Genomic DNA, 23,395 nt, shown 5'->3' on the forward strand with positions numbered 1-23,395 from the left:
AATTTATAAAATGTATGATTTAATTATGATTAAGAGAAAATCTACTATAAATATAAAAAGTTATTTAGGAAAACTAATATAATATAAGATTTAAAAATCCAAAATAAGATAATCATAGAAACAATTTAAAAATAAGATAATATGATATTTTAAATTTCAAACCAAGATTTGAAAATTAGTTGTTGTAGAGATTGAATATTCAAACAAACTATTAAATTTGATACATAAATTCAAAACCATTTTTAAATCACGAGATTTATGGAAAATTATCCGCTTGAAATAATGATGTTAGTTGCCGTTGAAAGTCTACTGGGATATATAGTTAAGCAATTAATTATAGTCTCATTAATACGATGTCGAATTAATTACACTGCAATTAAAAGAGATGACAAGGGCATTTTGTGGATTTTTCCAATTCATTGTGACAGACTTACCGCATATACATTCAAACATATTTTCATAATGCTCAAGAGATCAAGAAATCATACCAAATGAAGATTTCTCGAGTCTGAAGCCCAACCGTCTATCTCGAACAGTCACCACTCGAATAGAAGGAATCGGAGAAGACGACACCACTTAGAGCCCTCAGTATTCTTGGAGTGAGAATCTAAAGTGTGGGCTTTGTTCGGATTTGGTAGAGGGAAGAAGGAAGAGGGACCGTACACAACGATCAAGCAAGTGGGAGATGCGGTCGCCTATCGCATAGACAATATGCTTCATCGTTTAGGTAAAGTAAACAATCGTATAGTAAAAGTAAGCGATCGTCTAAACGATCATGTAGGAAAAGGTAAACGATCGTCTATACGATCGTGTAGGAAAAGGGTGAGCGATCGTCCAAAACGATCGCGTAGGAAAAACTAAACGATCGTCCAAAACGATCGCGTAGGAAAAACTAAACGATCGTCTATACGATCGTTTATTAAATACCAGGAGTTAAACGATCGCTTAGTAAAAAGGTAAATGATCGTTTAGATAATAACGCGCGACAGTGTAATTGGTATGCGATCGTTTAGCAATATCGTATATGTAAGCGATCGTGCAGTCCTATCGTATAGGCACTAATTTTCTAAACGATGACACTATCTTTTTCAAAATACCCGTGCACCCCGAGATCAACATATCGTCTGCTATTTATAATGCACTCATCCGTTATTTTAAACGAAGAGGCGCCTTCCCATTTTCTTTATAACCGTCCAATTAATGTGCTCTTATCACATTCATAACTTATAAATTAATATCAAATATTAATTATAATATTTTTTCCTCTACTAGATATAAATCATATTTATATCTAATTTCCTCCAAATTAATGTATCTCATACATAAAGTTAATTATATCATATTTAATTAATTCGCTCAATTATATCATATATAATTGAACTCCCTCTTGTCAATTTGAACATTTCAAATTGACCCAAAAAACTGACTCTCAACTTGTATCCAAACTACCAAGGAGACCTTATAGACCTCTGGCTCGAAGCTCCAACGTTACGTGAATAGCTGACTAAACTCTTTAGTCATGATATCCACCATCCGTTAACTGCCAGGCATTTCACTAAAGACCGACAGTTGAACTCTTCTTGCCATAGATATATTTCTATGTCCATTGGATATAACCAATCATCAATACGATGACCCTTCACAGATGCTCGTAATTACAGCAGGCCAATTTACCGTTTTGCCCCTGTAATTACATCTTCCTCCTTAAGTACCACTAATCCCTCTAATGAACAATACAACATAGTCCTACTATATATGAACATGTCTCGGGCCATGAGAAGGTGTGGGCACCACATCGTTCAAGCCCTGGAATCAGCCCTTAAGGGAGTTATCTATCTACTTGCTCCTACCTCGGGGAAGGAGTGAATTCCATCTTTTATAGTTGAGTTCTCAGCTCCCAAATCAGACGAATCCCCAAAATTGTAGGTTTGAGTCAGCGTTCTGGCCACTCGTACCCATGCAAATCAAAGGACCGCCCTCAATGGTAGGAGTTCTCAACTCACTCAGGATTGAGGTCATGTTACCTATGGTCATCCTAGTGAAGTGAAGTCTCAGTTATGAATGGTGTTATATAACGAGACGTTAACACTTCGTGGTCAGGTCTTATACAAACTCTTTGTATAGGACGTCCCCGCTCGCATGTCCCCTACACGAATGATCAAGATCAGATCATCTGTGACAAGTCACAACACTTGTGACCATTCCACAAAGCGGGTTGCATCCGTAGCATTACCAAGATAAGGTTTCCCACTTATATCCATATACTACAGACCATTTTGGTTATCACTCAAGACATGATCCACTTGTATGTCACCATATACATGCTTGAGTCATATACAGATAATCAGGGATTTTATGTTTATTGGTTTGTGGTAAAATCTAAATGTGCAAAGTCAAGTATTGAAATAAATATCATTTATATTATACATCACAAGTGTTCGTACAAAATTGTTTACAAACCACTGGACACGAGACTTTAGGGTAATTATTGTTATTTTTAAGTACTCATTCAAAAGTATTCCACCTTATGCTATTTTTCCCAAGGATAGCATAATTATTGTTATATACCTGATTATTCCTTCTTTCTTCCTTTATATTTTTCAGGCAATGATAGAAATCGATCGACGAGTCACAAACATCATATGGGAACAAGAGAAACCACTTCCACTCAATCTATGTTTTTCTTTTTTAGTCATTTGAATGTTTTGAAACTAGAATTTAATGTCAAACAGAAAATTTCATGTTTTAAATGTTTTCTTTGTAAATGTTTTTAGGAGCCTTCAAACAAAAGTTTTATTTATTTGTCATTTATTTATTTTATAGTTTATTTTAGAAAAAATGTCTTTGTTGTTTTAATGAGTTTTATGGTCAAAATGTTTGTATTTTAAATGTGACTTTTGTCCGAATACTTGAAAGGTTCAATCGTTATATAAGATTTAAAATGAACTAAAATTAAAAGTAAAAAGACTAAAATAGTAATTAAACGTCTTTATTATAACTTAATTTCCAAAAAGTAATTGGTGGTGGTAGGAAAATATATAAATGCCTTTTTCTTGGCCATATGATTCAAATCCACAATGAATGTAACTTGTGGGGAAAGAACGCGCTCAACCACCGCCACAAAAACCAAGATCATCCATCCCTTTCAAAAGAAAACAACAATAATAAATAATATATAATTAGCTTTTAGCAAAATTAAACAAAAAAATAATAATAATTAACTAATCAATTTGTTAGTCGCACAGTGAAATAATTTCTCGATAATTTATTAACTAACTTATAAAAAAAAATATATTACTCTGAAAAATATTTTTTCAATAATTTATTGGCTAAATTATAAAAAATATTTTGAACTTTTTACTCTTTTACAAATACCCTATAACTTTCAAATTTTCATTAATTCCCTTGCAACATGAAAAAAAAAAAAACAAAAATACCTTTGTCGTTACTTTTTTTTTTTTCAATATCCCTTAAACTTTCAAAATTTCAGTAATATATGCCCCTCAAACTTTAAATGTATGTATGTGTATATATATACAAGAATATTCATACTATTAATATATAGGTTAAATTATATAAAATATCTCTAAACTTTGTACTTTGTGTCAAAAATACCCTTAAACATTCAAAAATTTCAAAACTATCTTTGAACTTTTAAAATGAGTTCAAAAATACTCTTTTGGATGGATCCCGTGAGTTTTTTGTGTCCAAATAGTTTTGAACTTTCAAAAGTTTCAAAAATACTTTTAAACTTTTAAAAAAATTCAAAATACCCTTACTATTATATGAACAGAAAGCTTTAATATTGTTTTACTTCTCTATTTTCCTTCTTTTTTTTTCATTCTCTTATTCAATACCTTCTTACTTCACTTTTCGGTTTACCAAAAAATTTTAGGACTTAAATGTTTTAACAAAGTTGTACGTTAATTATGTGTATTAATAGTCTAATACTTTTTTTAATTATTATTTGACTATTGATTGTTCTAGAATGTTTTGAGGGGAGATTTTGGTTTTGAAATTTTGTAAGATGTTTTAACTTAAAATTTTGGTTGTTTTTTATTGCTAGAAAATTGGTGTATCAATTGAAAAAAAATGAGAAAAATGAAACTGTATGAAAATGAGAGATATCTATATAATTTATTTTCACTCGAGAAAATTTCAAACAAATTTGTCACCATACTAATTGTACGAGCATTTTTAAATATTTTTTAATTTAGAGTTATTTTTGCAGCTAGATATTGACGATTTCTGTTCATATATCTAAGGTGAGTGTATTTTTTTTTCTTTGGAGTATAAGGGTATTTTGAAACTATTGAAAATCCAGGAGTATTTTTTAAACAAAACTTTAACGATTTCCATCCATAACTAACTGTAAGGATACTTTTGAACTCTTTTTAAAAGTTTAGAGGTAGTTTTGAAACTTGAAAGTTTTGAACTATTTTTGACATAAAATACAAAGTTCAAAGGTATTTTTTATAATTTTACCTATTACATATATAAAAAATTATTAGTATATTACCTCATTTCAAAAATATCTTTAAAACGTTTAAAAGTAACATTAATAATCTTAACCATTGAAACAATCATTTATGAAAACAAAAAACATTGACATCGACCAAAATGTGGTTTAAATACTGATAAAATATCATGGCTATGAATTTTTCTCCAAAAAAAAAAATAAAAATAATGACTTTCAAAACTCTTCAAAGTAATAAATAAACAATTTATTTTGTTTTTTATTTTTATTTTTTTTTGAGAAAAAAGTATTTTATACTTTTTAAATAAGTTTAAACACATTTATTATTTCTATTATATTTACATTAGTAGAATTTTGTTACTTTTTTATTGTCCATCGACTATCTTTACAAATGAAAATATTGATTCACTCCTTATACCGATATAGAAAGTAGGAATATGTGAAAATATAGATGAAAATGTTGGAGGAAAATGGTATATATAGAACTGAATACACCAGCAAACTGATTACACCTCAATTACAAGAAACAATATACTCAATGTATAATATTCAAACTCAAACGAAAGTCAGATGATGTAACAAGATTTAGATATGAAGACTTGAAAGAACTTCAAAACCTTTGGAGACTCAAAACATAGTTGAGGCACATGTCTGGTAAGTGTTATCTTGAAGACAATTATTCACTCTACACAAGCTGCAAGAAGACTACAGCAATCATCTTAACAGGATACAACGACTAACTCCGATAGAACTGCAACTTTGAACTACTTGGATATGGTAGAACTCTTAGATAGTTGTTCTTAACTCAACTCAAGAACAAAAGAAAGAAAGAAAGAAATGAGAGAACTCTTCTATTAGGAATGGGATGCTACAAATGACGAACCAAGTTACTATTTATAGGCTAGCAACTTGGTAACTCTCCAAATTACAAAATAAAATCAAATAAATATAAAAATTAAAATATTTGTCAAATTTAACTTAATTGTGTTGTTACTTGACAAAAGTCAAATATAACAAATTCAAATTAAAAACTACAAATTTTACTTTCATACATATTTAATTTATACATGAAACATCATTTTAATTTGATGTTTCAATTCAATTTGAAAGTTTCTAAACAATGAATTTAATCTACACAATTAAATTCATTTTATGTTTCAAATCTTCACTAAACTTTCACTTTCTTTCACTATATATTTCCAACAATCTCCCACATAAAGAAAGTGAGAAAAATCAAACAAAACCGTTGAGAGCAAATAGATAAGTTGTGCATCAGCAGAGGTGTCTTATGAACTTGAACCGTTCTTAGTGAATATCTATCGAATTTACCGAAGAAATAATGAGATTAAGCTCTGGAACTATCCTTCTTATTGGGGAATTGAGACAACATATATCACACTCAACTTGTCTTGTATCTTTGAGTTCTATTCGTTTGTGTTCATTTTTTGGTCCTGGACAAAATCCTGAATTCATGAGAACTTTAGAGAAAATAGTCATTTGAAAAGTTCTCATAGAAACAATTCTACTTCTACTCTCATATAGGTAATATTGGTTAAGAGCATCCTGCCACTACTCCTCTTGTAAAACAAGATATCAGTATAACCTTAACATTAACAAATCACACACTCTAGAACATCACAAAAATGGGAAGAAACTATAAGTTTCTTAGTGTGTCAACTATGAATTATCCAACTAGTTTGCTTATTGAACCTAGATCTTGAGATCTCCAATCAACTAGGTTAGGTTACCACCAGATAACTCATTTAATAGGCTTTAGCCTCATTTCCCTCGATGTATATGTGACTTTCTCTCTTGAAAATCCTTTCGTCAAAAGATCTGCAATATTCTTTTTCGACTTCACATAATCAATGGAAATTATTCCATTAGAGAGAAATTGCCTTATGAAATTATGCATGCATCTAATAAGTCGTGACTTGCTATTATGGACATTATTCTTGGCTCTCATAGTGTTGGGGTTGATGCCCTAAATCTCGAAGGGTCTTGTAGTTTGTAATTGTATTGTACAAACATTTTATTTATTTAATAACATATGAGATATTTTATTTGTCATTTTGTAGCATTAAACCCACAAACCAATAAACTAACATCCAAGGTTATTATCTGTAGTTTAAACATGTATGTAAAGACATACAGGTAGATCATAGTCTAATTATGATCGAACCCCTCTCGAGCCAGGAGAGGGTGTGGTGCCACATTGTTCAAGCCCCGGAATCAGCCCTTAAGGGAGTAATTTATCTACTTACCCGGACATTGGGAAAAGAGTGAATTCCTTCTTGTGTAGTTGTATTTCCAGCTCCCTAATAAGACGAATCTCATAACTGGTAGGCGTATTGAGTCGACGATCTGGCCACTCTTACCCATACAAATCAAAGGACTGTCTGCATAGGCAAGAGTTCACAACTCACTCAAGATTCAGGTCATGTCACCTATGGTCATCCTGGTGAAATGTAAGTCTCTATTATGAACGACGTTATATAATGAGACTAGTCATTTCGTGGTATGATCTTATACAAACTCCTTTGTATAGAATACCCCCGCTCACATGTCTCCACATGAATGATCAGGATCATATCGTTTGTAGCATTTACAACAATTGTAACATCTACAAAGTGGGTCATATTCATAGTGTCACCAGGATAAGGTATCTAGCTTTATCCATCTACTACAGACTATTTAAGTTATCACTTAAATATGATTCACTTATATATCTCTATATACATGTTTAATCTACGGATGATAACCTTGAATGTTAGTTTATTGCTTTTTGGGCTTAATGCTTCTTAATGTCAAATAAAACATCTCATATTTTATTAAATAAATAAAATGTTTGTGCAATCCAATTACAAACTACAGGACCCTACGAGATTTAGAGCATCAACCCCAACAAAAATAGCATGTTGAGAGAATTTGGAATATTCAAATTTGGTTTACGGTTTGAATTATTATATGTGATATAATTGATGTTTAATTGCCAAATTAAAAATTACGGTTTTAGAGAGTTGACGATATTTAAATATGATTTAAATATTTAATGAAGTGTAATATTAATTTAATATTTGGTATTAAATTAAAATTAATTTAATTAATTTAATTAATTATCCAAATTAATTTTTGAATTTATGAAATTCAAAATTATAAAATTGATTAATTAAATTTGGATTCTAGAAATTCAAATTCATAAAATTAGTTTAATTAAAATTTGAATTTGGTTTTTAGAAATTTAAGTTTTTATATTTTTCATTAAAATTATTCAATTTCTTTTAAAAATCAATTTAAATTGAAAGTGGGATAATCCCACATTTTCCATTTAAATTAACACCTCATGCCACTTTCCTAAATGGAATGTGAAGTGGCTTTCTCATGCTTAATCTAATTTGCATGTTAAGCTTCCATATATTGAGGTTATTATTCAGTTTTGATGGCCATGCAAACTAAAAAGCTAAAAAGAAAAATATGATTTTTCTTACTTCTTCAACACTAAAAAACTCACACCAAATCGCTTTCAATTTGAGTTCCACCATTCAATCTAGGGCCTAAGATTAGTAGAGAAGACACTTTTGGTGGTCTACTACAGAGATTGAAGGAGAATTTCGTGGTGAATCCAATCAATTTGGGAGCATCATCAAAGGCATTCACTTGAAACCCTAATATATTAAAACTATGAACATGCATGCTAAGTAGCTAAATTGATGTAGTTAGAGTGCTTAAATCCTTAACTGCTTTCATTTGTTGAATGTTAGCTCCATTAGTATAAGACCGCACCATGAAATGACTAGTCTCATTATATAACATCATTCATAATAGAAACTTACATTTCACCAAAATGACCATAGGTGACTTGACCTGAATCCTAAGTGAGTTGTGAACTCCTGTCTATGAAAGCAGTCCTTTGATTTGTATGGGTAAGAGTGATCAGATCGTCGACTCAATAAGCCTATCATTTTGGAGATTATTCTGATTGGGAAGCTGGGAACATAGCTACACAAGCTGGAATTCACTTCTTTCTCGACGTTGGGGTAAGTAGATAAATTGCTTCCTTAAGAGCTGATTCTGAGGCTTGAACAACATGGCACCACATCCTTTCCTTGTCCGAGAGGGGTTTGGTCATAGTTGGACTATGACTTATTATTCATTAGAGGGATTAGTGGTACTTAAGGTGTTAGATGAAACTACAGGGGGAAAATGGTCATTTTAGCCTAACTATACTTACGAGCAATTTATGACTGATCATCGCTCTATTGATTGGTTATACCGAATGGACACAAAAATATATCTGTGGAGCAAAGAATGTAACTATTAGTTTTTAGTGGAGTGCCCGACAATTAATGGATGTTGAATAATTTAATTAAATGAGTTTGATTAATTATTCAAGTACCATTGGAGCTTCAATCTACAGGTCCATAAGGTCCCCTTTGTAGCTCAACCGAGATTAAATGAGAATCAATTTTAAATTAATTTGAATTATTCAAATTAAATGAGAGAATTAATTGTATGTGATATAATTAATTTAATTTAATTATATATGATATAATTAATATAATGTATTGAAAAGGTTATAATATAAAGTTTATTTGTGAGGAAATAAATATTTGAATGTAATTCAAATATTAATTATGTGAATTGGATTCATATAATTAATTTTAATATAAATGGAATTTATATTAAATACTATGCACATATGAGAAATAAAAACCACAGGTTATATTGTATTTGATACGATATAAAAACTATAGATTATATGTTATCTACGATATAACATATGGTTTAATATATATTATATGGTAAGTTAGTTATCATATAAATATATATTAAAATTAAATTATATTTGTTAAAATTTGAATTTGAATTTAATTTTAGGAGGAAGTTATAACTCTCTCCTCTGTTTTCTCTCTTTTGACAGACGTTCTGGGGTTTGTAGGAGTGATCATTTTCTTATCATTTTGTTTTTCACAGAGAAATAGTGTGTCTTCTGTACAATCTCTTTATAAAATTTCCCAGAAATTCTCTCTACTCTCAATCTCTCACTCTCTTCTAATTTTCCCAAGAGCCCACAACTCATTGGGTTCTCATCCCAGAGAATATAGAGAAAATTTTCGTGGTGGTGGCCATTTGAAGATCGATCATGTTTTGTTTGACAATCTGGAGAAGGGAATTTTCATGAAGACTGGAAGTTCTTCAAATGTGAGGTTTTCTAGAAACCCTAAATTTTATTTTTCTCTAAATTTATTAAGCATGTTGTAAACTACTATTTTTTGCATAATTTTTGTTTATGTAATTTGTGTTTTATGAAAAACAAAAAATTAGGACAATCCATGTTTCTATTCAGGGCCTTCACAGATCCCTTCACATGGAAGCCGTTAAATTTTCACAATAAATACATATTGCACCTACAGGCCACAATCGAATATCTTCAAAATAGTTCGGAGCCATTCAAGCTCTTTTCCCGCTTTATCAAGAACTATAAACTCTGATTCCATAGCAGAACGTGTTATACACGTCTGCTTTGAAGATTTCCATGATACAGCTGCTCTACCTAAGGTGAAATATACCCACTGGTTGATTTAGTCTCCATGTTATCAGAAATCCAATTAACATCAATAAATCTTTTCAGTACATGTGCATACCTCATATAATGCAATCCATAATCTAGAGTGTACTTCAAATATCTTAGGACTTTAACTAATGCATTCCAATGGTCATGCCCATGATTGTTGGAGTATCTTGCTAACCTTCCTACTGAATAGGCACTATCAGATCTTGTACAATTCATCATGTAAACCTAAACTATTTAACATGCAATTAACCATGTCTTTAAAGTTCGGTTCTTTCTTTCAGCTACACCATTTTGTTGTGGTGTATAAGGTGTTGTAGTTTGATGATACCATTAACTTCACATGATTCATAAAGTGATGATGATTCATATTCACCACCTCTATCTGATCTAAGCACCTTTACTTTATTCTCAAGTTGAATTTTCACTTTTTTCTAATATATTTTAAAAACATTAAAGGTTTCATCTTTACTATATAATAAATATACATAGCAATATTTACTACAATCATCAATGAATATGACAAAGTATCTCTTATCACCTCGTGTGGAAGTACTTTTCATGTCATATACATCACCATGGATTAAACCAAGTAACTCATTACTTCTTTCCATAGATGAAAATGACTTTCTAGTAAACTTTGATTCAACACAAACTTCACATTAGTGTCTATTATCAATATTGAAATTTGGCAATAGTTCTAAGCTTAACATTCTATTTAAAGAATGATAATTGACATGTCCGAATTTAGAATATCATACATCACACAACTAACAATATAAGTAGAAGAGTTGATATTATTATTATTCTTTCGCATTTGTGCCAATACATTCAATTGAACATGTCATTTCCCACATACATACCCCTCTTTGTCAAAATAAATTTATCTGACTCAAATACAAGCTTGAACCAATTTTTGTTAAGTATGGTTCCTAACACTAGATTCTTTCAAATCTCTGGCACATGCCATACATCATTAAGTGTAAGTATCTTTGCAGAAGTCCATTTCAGCAATACCTTTCCCTTGGCTTCCACTGAGGCAGTTGAAGTATTTCCCATGTACAACATATGATTGCTATCTTGCTTCTTATATGTAACGAACAATGACTTTTCCTTACAAATGTGCCTAGTAGCACCAGTATCAATCCACCAACCTTTGGTGTCAAAAGCCATATTTACCTCAGAAATGATGGTAACCAAATCGTCATTTTCCACGACATTGACTTGATTGTTGGAACTTTGTCCTTTCTTGTACTTGCACATTGCAGCAGTATGGCCATTCTTACCACAAACCCATCAATTACCTCAAATGTGCTTGCTAATATCATTCCTTGACCCATGATTCGTATTTTTCTTCTTGAAATTCTACTTCTTAGGTTTATGTTTTGAAGCTTCAGCAATGTGAGCTTTGGTTTCAACTTCTAGCAGAGTTTTATCTCCTTTTTTTTATCCTCTTCTATACGAAGTTCTACCACGAGGTTCTCCATAAATAACTCCTTTTGCTTATGTTTGAGATAGCATTTGAAGTCCTTTCAGGAAGGAGGCAACTTCTCAATCATAGCAGTAACTTGGAATGGCTCGCTAATGTGCAATCCTTTACTTTGCAAATCATTTATGATAATTTGCAATTCTTCAATCTGATTGACTACAAACTTGGTATCGATCATTTTATAATCTAAGAATTTTTCCAAAAGGAATTTCTTAGTACCGGCATCTTCTAGCTTATACTTTTTGTCTAATGCCTCCCACAATAATGTTGATGTATTATAGTCATTGCAATAGACATTATATAAAGTGTCCTCAAGACCACTAAGTATATAATTGCGGTAAAGGAAGTTCAAATGCATCCATGCTTGCTTTGCAGCTTCTGTTTTAGGAGTTACATCTTCTGGTGGGGTAATTGGGCAATTTTCCTTCAAAATATAAGCAAGATCCAATGTGGTGAGATAGAAGACCATCTTCTGTTGCCATCTTTTGAAATTTTCTCCCTTAAACTTCTCTTTGACAATGGGTGATCCAATGATAGTAGAAGTAGCAACATTGGTGGAGGAGTTTGCAGTCATCAGTTCAAATATAATAATTGTCTTCAGATTGTTGGGAGGAAATGATATAGAACTTAATACACTAGCAAACTGATTACACCTCAATTACTAGAAACAATACACTCAATGTATAATTTCAAACTCAAACGAAAGTCAGATGGTGTAACAAGGCTTAAATATGAAAATAACCAAAGACTTGAAAGAAGTTCAAAACCTTTGGAGACTAAAAATGTAGCCGAGACACGCTTCTGGTAAGAGTTGTTCTGAAAACAATTATTCGCTTTGCACAAGTTGCAAACAGACTACAGCAATCGTCTTAGTGGGATACGACAACTAATTCCGATTGAATTGTAACCTTGAACTACTCGCATCTGATAGAACTCTTGAATACTTGCTCTCAACTCAACTCAATAACAAAAGAAAGAAAGAAAGAAAGGAGATAACTCTTCAACTTGGAATGAGATGCTACGAATGAAGAACCAAGTTGCTATTTACACGCTAGCAACTTAGTAACTCTCCAAATTATAAAATAAAATCAAATAAATACAAAAATCGAAACATTTATCAAATTTAACTCAATTAAGTTGTTACTTGACAAAAATCAAACATAACTCATTCAAATTGAAAAAGCTACAAATTTTACTTTCATACATATTAAATTTGTACATGAAACATCATTTTAATTTGAAGTTTCAATTCAATTTGAAAGTTTCCAAACAATGATGAATTTCATCTACACAATTAAATTCATTTTATGTTTCAAATCTTCACCAAACTTTCACATTCTTTCACTATATATATCCAACATAAAATATCATTATATAATGAAAATTTAATAGCCTCTTACGAAGTATTAACATGGAATCTACATATCTATTCAAAAAATAAAAATAATTAACAAAAATACCCGAAATCAACTTTCTCCAAATTGTTTTTTTGGGTTTGACAGCTGATTTTCCTCAAAATTCTTTTCGATTTGGAATCCATTTGATAAAAAAGAAATCAATCTGAACTGACCAACTTACACCTTACCCTTTAACACACGTCTCTTTGTCTAAGGTTTGGAATCCAAAATGTTTTTTTTAACGTTTAACATTGTATTCAAATCATCGATCTTTGAAATAAATAAGTAATGTTTAAGTTAGGTTTAGATTGACGTTGTGTTATGGTTAATATTCTAGTTAAGGTATTAAAATAAAAATTTTACTCTTCTCATATTGTAAGTTTTAAAAATTTAGAAAATTTTTATCAATAGAAAAAATGTCAAACTATTTACAAAAGTAACAAAAAAAAACACTAATAGACATTAGACTTCTATCAGTATCTATTAGTGATAGACTCCTATCAGTTTCTATCACTTATAGACAATGATAGACTTTTATCAACCTCATCATACTTTATAAAAAAAGATTTAAAACTTTTTATTTTGTATAAATAATTTATCTTATTTTTTCTATTTTTGAAAATCCTCCTTTGAATTTTATAAAATTAAAACATTTGGGTTAAATTATAACAATAGTTTGATTGCAGTAATTTAGGTTTGTGCACTTTACAATAATATGACAATAATGAGTACATCACATTGTTTAGTTGCAACAATTTCATAAGTTTTCACATAACTACACCATAAAGATGACTAAAGGGAAATTTTTAGAACCATAAACAAAATGAAACCTAAGTCCAAGTCATATGGACTAAGTTTCTAATTTAACTAAAAATGTTATGAGTTTTTTTTTTTTTTTTTTTTTTTTTTTTTTTTTTTTTTTTTTTTTTTTTTTTTTTGTAAAGTTACACGTTATATATAGTTGAAAATTATTATTATTATTATTATTATTATTTGTGCATAATACGTGAAAGTGAAAATTCAGAATTTTTAATCTCTTAACACTGTAACTTGAAATTTTCTTCTTAATTTGACTAGTTGAAATTCAAACCCCCTGATCTATTGGTTATTCAAAGTACATATTTTATGTTATTTGAACTACGTAGATGTTGATGACTATTAAGATGAAATGGATCGGGTTATTATTTATCTTAATGGGACCATTGGCTTTTCAAAAAGGCAGCTAACTAGCTAGTTTCAAATTCTGAGAAGAGAATGAAACCAACCTTGTGTTTTGAATTCAAATTTGATCTATAAAGACTCTATAGGGCCTTAGGCTTTTTCTTTTTCTTTAATTTGAAACAAAATTTTTAATGGCTATTTACTTTAGAATTTTTGTGTTTCTTTTTCCAAGTAGGGTTCTCTCTCTGGCTTTTCAACTCTTTCAAAGTTTATAGTCATTAAGTTGAATTTGTCTCATATGTCTTGTGAAATGGCTTTTTAATTTTTTATATTTGAATTTTCTTATCCTATTTACTCCAAACTTAATTTTTTTTTAAAGCGAAGTAGAGTATAGTTTTATTGGTTTAAACATATTTTATCGATTAAGAGATCAAAATATGATTCTTATTTGTGAGAGAAGTGTACAATAAAAAAAATGTAAGAGGTTGCAATTTTGGAGTATCTTTTAGATAATTTATCGTCAGTATATTAGTAAATATGTATATATATGTTTCTACAATAACAAACTCCTTTGAAGCTAGTAAGTTAAGTGTAGTTTATATGTCATCAAAGATATGTTAGCGAACGTTTGTGATTCAAATTTTTTACCATCATATATTTCAATTTTACGAATTTATGTGCCTATTTTTTAGTTCCATCATTAAACAATAATATCACCGTTAAAGTATTCATCATTTCAGATTTAAATAGTAAAAGAAATTTTTCGTTATTTTGAAAAAATTTCAACGCAAAAAAATTGAAAATGAGTATATAGTGAAAAATCAATATTTACTTATGTAAACTTTGAAACTTATGGACAAAATTGAAACAAAACTCAAGTCTCTGATAATAAAATTGTAACAATTTATAACATGTAGACTAAAATGAAATCAAACTCAAAACATAAGAATTAAGAGTGTAACATTTTGAAATTTATAGATCAAATAAAAATTAGATCCAAATTTAGAGAACAAAAATATTTTTTTTTTCTTAATTTTAAGAATAGAGATATTCCATTGGTTTAGTCTCACCCATCATCCAAACACTTTTTTTTTTTTGTGAAATTTTGGATTTTTTTTTTTTTTTGCATGAATGGGACTCGACTTTTTTCTCCTTTTTTCCTCAAAGGAAATTAAATGATTTAAAATCAATTTCTATAGCTTATAATTTCTTTTTTTTTTAAAAAAAAAAAAGGAAAATGCTTTTGCCATAAATAGGTGCACCAACATATTTTGACGTATCATTGATTTAAATAAAGGAAAATAAAGCTAAAGTGGGTCCCCTTCTTTATTTTTATTTAATGCCATATAAATTATTTAATGAACACCCGATATCTTAGAAAGAAATATGAGGCTATGAGTTCAAAAAATACGATATTTGTCCACATTTACATAGCTCTGGTTGATTTAGATATATTCGATCGATTTAACTGATAATCATTTTAGTCTTATTTAATAATCATTTAAGTCTTGCTTAGTAATCATTTTATTTTTTATTTTTTTCTTGAAAATTAAGCCTATGATACTACGTTTACCTTTAAATTTAGCTTTCAAAAAGTTGTTTTTATTTTTGAAATTTGGTAAGAATTCAACCATTATATTCAAGAAAGATACAAATCATGATAAGAAATATAAATGATATAGGCTGAATTTTTAAAAAACAAAATGGTTACCAAACGAGACATAGTTTTTGTGTTTTTGTTTTCTAAAATTAAGCTTATTTTATCCACATTTCTTACAATAATTTGCATCGTTCTTAAATACAATGGTTAAATTTTTAGCCAAGTTCTAAAAACAAAAACTACTTTTTTTAATTCTCAAAATTTAGCTTGATTTTTTAAACCATTGATGAAAAGTAGATAACAAGCGAAAAAAATTAGGATGTGAAAGTAATGTCCATAGACTTAATTTTTAAAAACAAAATAGTTACCAAACAGGGGCTTTGTTTTTTTTGTTTTTGTTTTTTTTTTAAAATTAAACCTATGGACATTACTTCAACCTCCAAATTTCTTTATTTTCTTCTTTTGTTATCTATTTTTCACTAATGGTTTTAAAAAAACTAAATTTTGGGAATTAAAAAAAAGTAGCTTTTAAAAAGTTTTTTTGTTTTTGGATTTTGACTAAGAATTCAACCATTGTACTAAAAGAAGATGCAAATCATTATAAGAAATTTGGATGAAATATGCATAATTTTCAAAAACAAAAATGAAAAACCAAATTGTTACCGAAAGAGAATCTTAAATATTTATATATTCAAAATTTTACATGTTAGAACGAAAAAAATTAATTGTCTTGTATTTTAATTATAAAGTTGTCGACTAAAATATTTAGTCAATATTAATATTGTTGTTTTTATTAACTTAAAATGCAATATCCAAATTCAATTCATAAATGCACTTTTCTTTTTTAGTTCTATAACATGAAAACGTAAAAATTTTAAACTCTAATCTCTTTATCAAAAATATTATATCTTCAATTAAATTAGTTGAATTATATTAACACATATTAGCAAATTTTAAATTAGTTGAATTATATTGGCGCATGTTAGTAGGTTGAAGGTTAGTAATTTAATCCATAGAGAATTACTTTTAAAGAGGAAAAAGTAATAAAATATTTTTACAAATCGTTTTCTGAACCAAAATGATTGTTCCTTTCAAAAAAACCAATGGAAGATTAATGATCAAATATTGCTTTCAAATACTCTATAAAAAGAAAAAAATGTATTTTTATTCTATACTTAATTTAGTAAAAAAAATATAATAACGCATCTTTAACTTGAGAATTATTTTTTTAAGATCATTTACAATAATTTTTTAAATGGTTCATATAAATCACAAATATTATTTTATGGATATAGATATTAAATAGGTAGAATTTAAATATGCAATCTAAAGTTAAATATATAGGTTTTGATTTACCAATATTTCATATAAAATTAAAATTAAATAATTGCTTAATTAAATGTAAGATAATATTTAATGTAATCAATTTCACTCAAAATTAATTAAACTTACATTTAATATATTTTTATTTTTATTTAATTATTTAATCACTTAAAATGAATATTTTTATATTAAACATTAATTAAACTTAATTAATTACCGAAAAATAATTGAATATATATAAATTAACTAGAATATTATCCACTAATAATAAAATTTTATATTAAATGCTTAAAGATACCTTATTAGTTTAAGTATATTCTGTCTAAATAATATATTTATATTTAAGAATTAATTTAAATTAATAATATGATTGATCAATATTAATTAATTAATTAATTAGGCTATATTTTTACCATTTATCTTCCAAGTATAAAAATCCTACATATATGATGGGTATTAGAAAATTCATGTTAGATGAAATTTGAAGTTCCCTCGATAATAATATCCTAAATTTTAAAAAAAGAAATTTTGAGAAAAACAAATATATTAAATATCGGTTTGAAATCACATGATAAAACCTATTGAAAAAACAGACCCTAAAGATAGAAAAAGCTTCATTAAAACCAAGTAAGAAAATAAATCAAATAACAAACATAAAGAAAATCAAACATAAAAAGAATTTTAAAATCCAATTGCGATAAGATGTTCGAATTCATCCACAAAAGATAGGTCATACTCAAGTCATACATATGTCCTTCTCGATGACAGATTGACACCAAGACAAATGAAGGAAGAAATCATAGAAAGAAAGAGGTTAATTAATTAAGTTGTCTTGAAGAAATCATAGAAAGAAAGAGGTTAATTAATTAAGTAAACTTTTATAAGTGAATCAATTCTAAATATTTCATATTGATATTAAACTCTTGAAAATTTGAAAATATTGATAGAAACATTAACATATATTGATGAAAGATTAATCTCATGACGATAGAGATTATTTATAAGATTTTATCAAATCATTTGAATAAAATTTTAACTATCGATGAAATTTGTAATTTAAGGGAAAAAAAAAAAAAAGAATTATCGATGGAGGGAAAAAAGGGGTAAAAATTAAATAATGGTTGGAGGGCAACCAACTTTCGGCGGCCGAATCGCGTGATAATAACAATGACATTTCTTGTTGTTTGGGTAAGTGGTGATTTGAAACTTTCACAACCAATTTCTTTTTATTTCTTTTTATTATTTTTTTGTTTTTCCCTTTAAATCCTTTTCTCACTTTTTCTTTTTCTTTTTCTTTTTGTCCCTTTAATTTTTCAAAATTTGAGTCATGACCTGACCTTTTCCAAAATCAAATTATTAACTACTCCTTTCAAAATGTCAAAATTTTGTCCCAATTTTTTTTTAACCAAAATTTACGTTTCTCACGTTGAAAACATGTGCAAATGTTGACTTGGTTTTATGTTGAGAAAAATATCAAGTGTCCTTTGTTAATTATATTCTATTTTTGGGAAGTAATTTTTTTTTACCTATTTGTTTTTTTCTATTAAAAAATGTTGACAAAATCATATTCAAATCCATGAAAAAAAATACTTTTTATTATTATTTTTTTTATTGAAAAAAATACTAATTTTTCAGTTCCATCTTCAATATTGAAATTGTGTGTAATATGAAACCTTAAATAAATTTAAGTTGAATTTCTACTTGATAGCATTGATGAGACTTTATTATTGGAATTTTAGAGTTTCGTTAGTAATCCTTTTGTTTTTTGTTTTATGTTTTTTAAAAAATATTCGTACTTTTTTACAATTATTTAGTAAGTTTTTCTGTCTTCCTTTGAATATACATGCATTTGAATTCTAAGCTAAATTTAAAACAAAACCAAGTTTTTAAAACTAGCATTTTTTAGTTTTTGAAAAATTGTTTTCTTTTAAAACGTTTTTAAAATGTTATATTAATTAAAAAATTTATAAGCTTAATTTTTAAAATTAATAAAAAGGTAGAAATATTATCAAATGACGTGTGTGCTAGCGGTTCTTTTTAATTTTAAGGTTAAAAATCACTCTTATTAATCCTTCAACTTTCCTTAGAGGAACAATTTAGTTCTTGAATTTTTATTGGTAATGATTTGGTCCTGTATTTTCAAATTTGTTACAATTTAATCCTTGAACATTAAGTACCAATCTGGTCCTATATTTTGAAAATTATAATAATTTAGTCCCTTTTATGAAAACCTCTTTAACATTAATTGTTGAATTTTATTATGTAACAACCTAATCTTTATAGTTTATTTTAAAAAAATGATTTTCGATCGATTTAACAATGTACATGTGTAAAAAATTTCATTAAATCTTACAAATATTTTTTACAAAAATGACAATTTCATACAAATTGTAAAGTATAGGTGCTAAAATGTTACTTATTAATGTCCAATGACTAAATGATTATAAATTTAAAAATACATGACCAAATTGTTATCAATAAAAGTTCAATAACTAAATTGTTACTTTAATAAAAGTTGAGGACTCACGGTGATTTTTAACCTAATTTTAACATTGTTAATGTTAAACAAACTCCCACCCACCTTTACTTAATTTAACAATTCAACCAACTCAACAAAAATTCAATTAAATTAAACCAAGTTAATATTATTGGACACACGTGCTTTATTATTATTGAGGAAAAAAAATAAATTAGGAATCAAAATGAAAAATACTATAATATTATGTCAGGAATGAAATTACAAGATTGTATATGCCTTCTACAACAATGGATATACTTGGCATTTTAAAAAATAATTTGATTAAGAGTTGTGTAGCATTATTACAAATAAATAAATAAATAATAATAATAATAAAGGATCATTGTTTAAAATGGTAAAATTATTAAAAATATTTTGAAGTATAGTAAAATATCATTGTCTATCAATGATTCCTTGTGATAGACCACGATAGATTTCTATCACAAATAAAAGATTGCAATAAGAGTGATAAAAGTCTATTGCAATCTATCAATAATAAACAATGAAATTCTATTATATTTATAAATAAGTTTACTCATTTTCCTTTATTCAGAAATAATTCAATTATAAATGAAGAAGATCACTTTTAAACTAAAAACAAAAACAATAAATGAAACCGTTCTTTATCAAAACCTAAGTATTTTAAGAATAAGTAGTCTATTAATAGGTGCAATGCACGTAAGATGTCTAGTTTTATTAAACGAAATATAAACTCACAATATTATATTTCCTCTGGCAATTAATTTAATCCAATTTAATTTGTATTGCTATGATTTTAAATGATTTTTTTTAAATAATAATTTTAAATGCTTTGATCCATAATTTAGCAAAAGTAATTAAAATATAGAATAAAATAAGTACACCTACACATATTTTAATCTAAATATTAATTTAAAGAAACTTGAAGTAAATTTAGAATTTAATATTTTTTTAATTAAAAAAGTTATTTTCAAATATAGTAAAATGAATTAAAATATTTACAAAAATAATAATATATACAGATTAGACACTAATAAATTATTGTCATCTATCATTAGTACAATTACATTTTATTATATTTAAAAATATTTACATCAATTTTTTATTTCAAATAATTTATTAAAAAAAAAAAAACTTAAAGTCCTACTCTATAGTGTAGACATAATTTTTCAAAAATAAGTGGAGAGATTTTTCCCCATTTTTGACAATAGATGCATAGACTTCTTGGTACAGTAGAAACCAAGTTTTAAAAACAACTCAACCCTATCCATGAATTTTGAGTTCGCTTAAAATATAATTTTTGTCTTTAAATTTTTAATTTTATTTAATTTTAGTAAGGTATTTTAAATTATTTAATTTTGATCTAGGTACTTTTAATAAATTTTAAATTTAATCTCATTGCTAATTTATGGTGAATTTTTTTAAAAAATTATTATATATTTATATTATAACCGTAAATTTTAAAAACATACTCATATATTGTATTTCTTTGTATGAAAACTATTATTCTTCTCTAACCAATTTTAATAAATATTAACTTTGAATGACTAAATTCAAAATTTATTGTAATACAAGAATAAAATTGGATAATAAAAAAGTTGAGGACTAAAATACTGAGATCGAATTATATTTTAACCTTTTGAATTTTATGTCTATATTTTGTCTTTAAACTTTCAAAAGTTTTTTTTCCCTAAAAGAAGCTTCAAAAGTGTTTAATTGTTCTTAAAATTTTAAATTTGTGTTTAATAAATTCCCTATATATAGGTCTTTGAAATATTCATAATTTTTTTAAAAAAATTAATTGCTTGACCTATAAATTTTAATTTCATATCTAATAAATTTTAAAATTGTTGATTATTAGATCAATGGATTTTAAAACCTTTGGAAATTTTAGTATATTGATACAAAACACAAAGTTTAGAGACTAAAATTTCAATGTAACCAAAACTTTTCTTTTCAAAATACACACTTTAGTAGGTGAAGCACAGATCAATTCACACTTTAGTAAAAGCTTAGTCCAGGTAATTAACAAACCTATTCACTTCAATAAGATTTATAAAAATTACAAATTAAAATTAATTAAAAAAATAAAAATAAATAAAAAACTCACCTTATCAATTGTGGCAGTCACAATGCTTGAAGAAACAGGGAACAAGATCATCATCCAAAACTTAATCAAAACTATATATTTACGTAAATTTTACCTATAAAAGGAAAAAATAAATAAAAACACCTTATTAATGGTAGCAAATATTGAAGAAACAAGGAACAAGATCATCATCCAAAACTTAGAACTATATATTTACAAACAATTTACCTTAAAAAAAAAAAAAAAAACTTTCCTTTTGCCTATATTTCTAAGACTAAAACTTGATTTGAATTAAGAGAAAGCTTCAGGAGGTGAAGAAATGAGAGGAAGAACCTGAGAAGAGCTTGAAGAATAAAGAAACCTTTGATTATTATTATTAATTCCCTTTCTCTGTTCATTTTTAGAAACCTCTGTTTTTTTCTGAGCTTCTTCCATTAATCTTCTGTACAGTTTCTCCTCTGCATCTCTAAGAAATTTGAACTTTGGTGGAGGTGAAGATCTCAACCTCTTCAAATTCTGCTCCAATTCATCTGAAGATTCAAACAAAGGATTGAATCCATGGAGTTTATAATTGTAAGACTCTAAAGAACTCAGAGGAGAAGCCTTCAATGGCGGAGAAGCCATGGGAGTGAAAAAAGGAGTGTCAATTGCTGCAATTATATCACTCAAACTTCTATTTCTTGACCCTTTTCTCGATTTCCCATCTTCTGATTCCAAATCTTCCTTTGTTTCTTCATTGATTGTGAATAAAAATCTCGGTTGTCCTGCAAGATTGTAAATCCCCTGTAGCTCTAAATCGTCCTCTGTTTCTTCTTCATCATCTTCTTCCTCTGTCGCCGTCGTCTTCAGCAACGAATCCTCGCCAGAGCCGAGTTCAAGGTCGAATCCACGGCGGTTCTCAGGTGGGTTTCTGGTTTCGGAGGGAATTAAGTGAAGGGAGGGTTGTTTAGTGAAGTGGTTGTCTTCAACCTCTGGATTGTTGTTGATTCTTTTTTTCTTCCGCCATAGAAGATAGTAAAGCTCTGCAAGTATGCCTAAGAAGAGGAACCCTAAAATTATGCCTAATCCAATATATAACCAACTGGAAGATGCCATTTGGAGATGGAAATTTGCATCACCACAAATGGAAAAAAGGGTTTTGTTAAGAATTGTTTGAGATGGAGGAAGAATTCAGAGGGTGAGGAAAGGGAAGAAGGGGAAAGAGTTGAATCTAACTACTCACAATGAAATTTTTTGAAATGAATGGAGAAAGGGACTTGACGTTTTGTTTATACAAACGAAGCAGTTGGGGGATTAAAGAAAAGGGGGAAAATATCGGTTGGTTCTTAAGTGTATTTCAATTTCATTTGTTTTAAAATGTTATTGTTAAGGGTGTTTACTATGCTAAATTAGTTATTATAGTTGTTATAGTAGTTTGTATTTGGAAAAATACTTAGCTACGTCTCGGTAACATTTATCTTTGTACATTCTATCAAATTGTCCAACTATAATATGACATGACACATATTCTTTTTTGAAATATTTTAATATTCTTTTTTGAATAATGAGAAAGTGATGGATAGAGATAAATGCATCTTGAGATGCACCTTAGTATTATCATTGTGTTTGGGATATAAATTATCTTAATATGAATAATCTATGCTTGGATGTAAATTTGGATATGAAATAGAAAACATGGTAACAAATGGTAAACATTATAGTAAAAATAATTTGAAAATTAATATTATAATTAATTGTAAATTGTAATAGTTGGTGTTGTAATTGATGCCCCAAACATGAGCCCACTTCAC

General features: G+C 27.8%; 2 protein-coding genes across 2 annotated transcripts; both read right to left on the reverse strand.

Moving 5' to 3' along the window:
* Nucleotides 1-11,581: 11,581 nt before the first annotated feature.
* LOC150034427 (uncharacterized) lies at nt 11,582-12,112 on the reverse strand. The gene has a single exon (XM_090316726.1). The coding sequence runs from the start codon at nt 12,110-12,112 to the stop codon at nt 11,582-11,584; it is 531 nt and encodes a 176-aa protein (XP_090172852.1).
* Nucleotides 12,113-21,676: 9,564 nt separating this feature from the next.
* Nucleotides 21,677-22,981, reverse strand: LOC120082683 (uncharacterized). The gene is made up of 2 exons (XM_039037954.2): nt 21,939-22,981; nt 21,677-21,720 (listed from the first exon to the last, which is right to left on the reverse strand). Exons 1-2 carry the CDS (start codon nt 22,698-22,700, stop codon nt 21,706-21,708), a joined length of 777 nt encoding a protein of 258 aa, XP_038893882.1. The 5' UTR covers nt 22,701-22,981; the 3' UTR covers nt 21,677-21,705.
* Between the last annotated feature and the right edge of the window lie 414 nt (nt 22,982-23,395).

The sequence above is a fragment of the Benincasa hispida genome, chromosome 8 (assembly GCF_027475165.1).
Source record: "Benincasa hispida cultivar pf3 chromosome 8, pf3_genome.v1.1, whole genome shotgun sequence".
NCBI classification, from domain to species: Eukaryota; Viridiplantae; Streptophyta; class Magnoliopsida; order Cucurbitales; family Cucurbitaceae; genus Benincasa; species Benincasa hispida.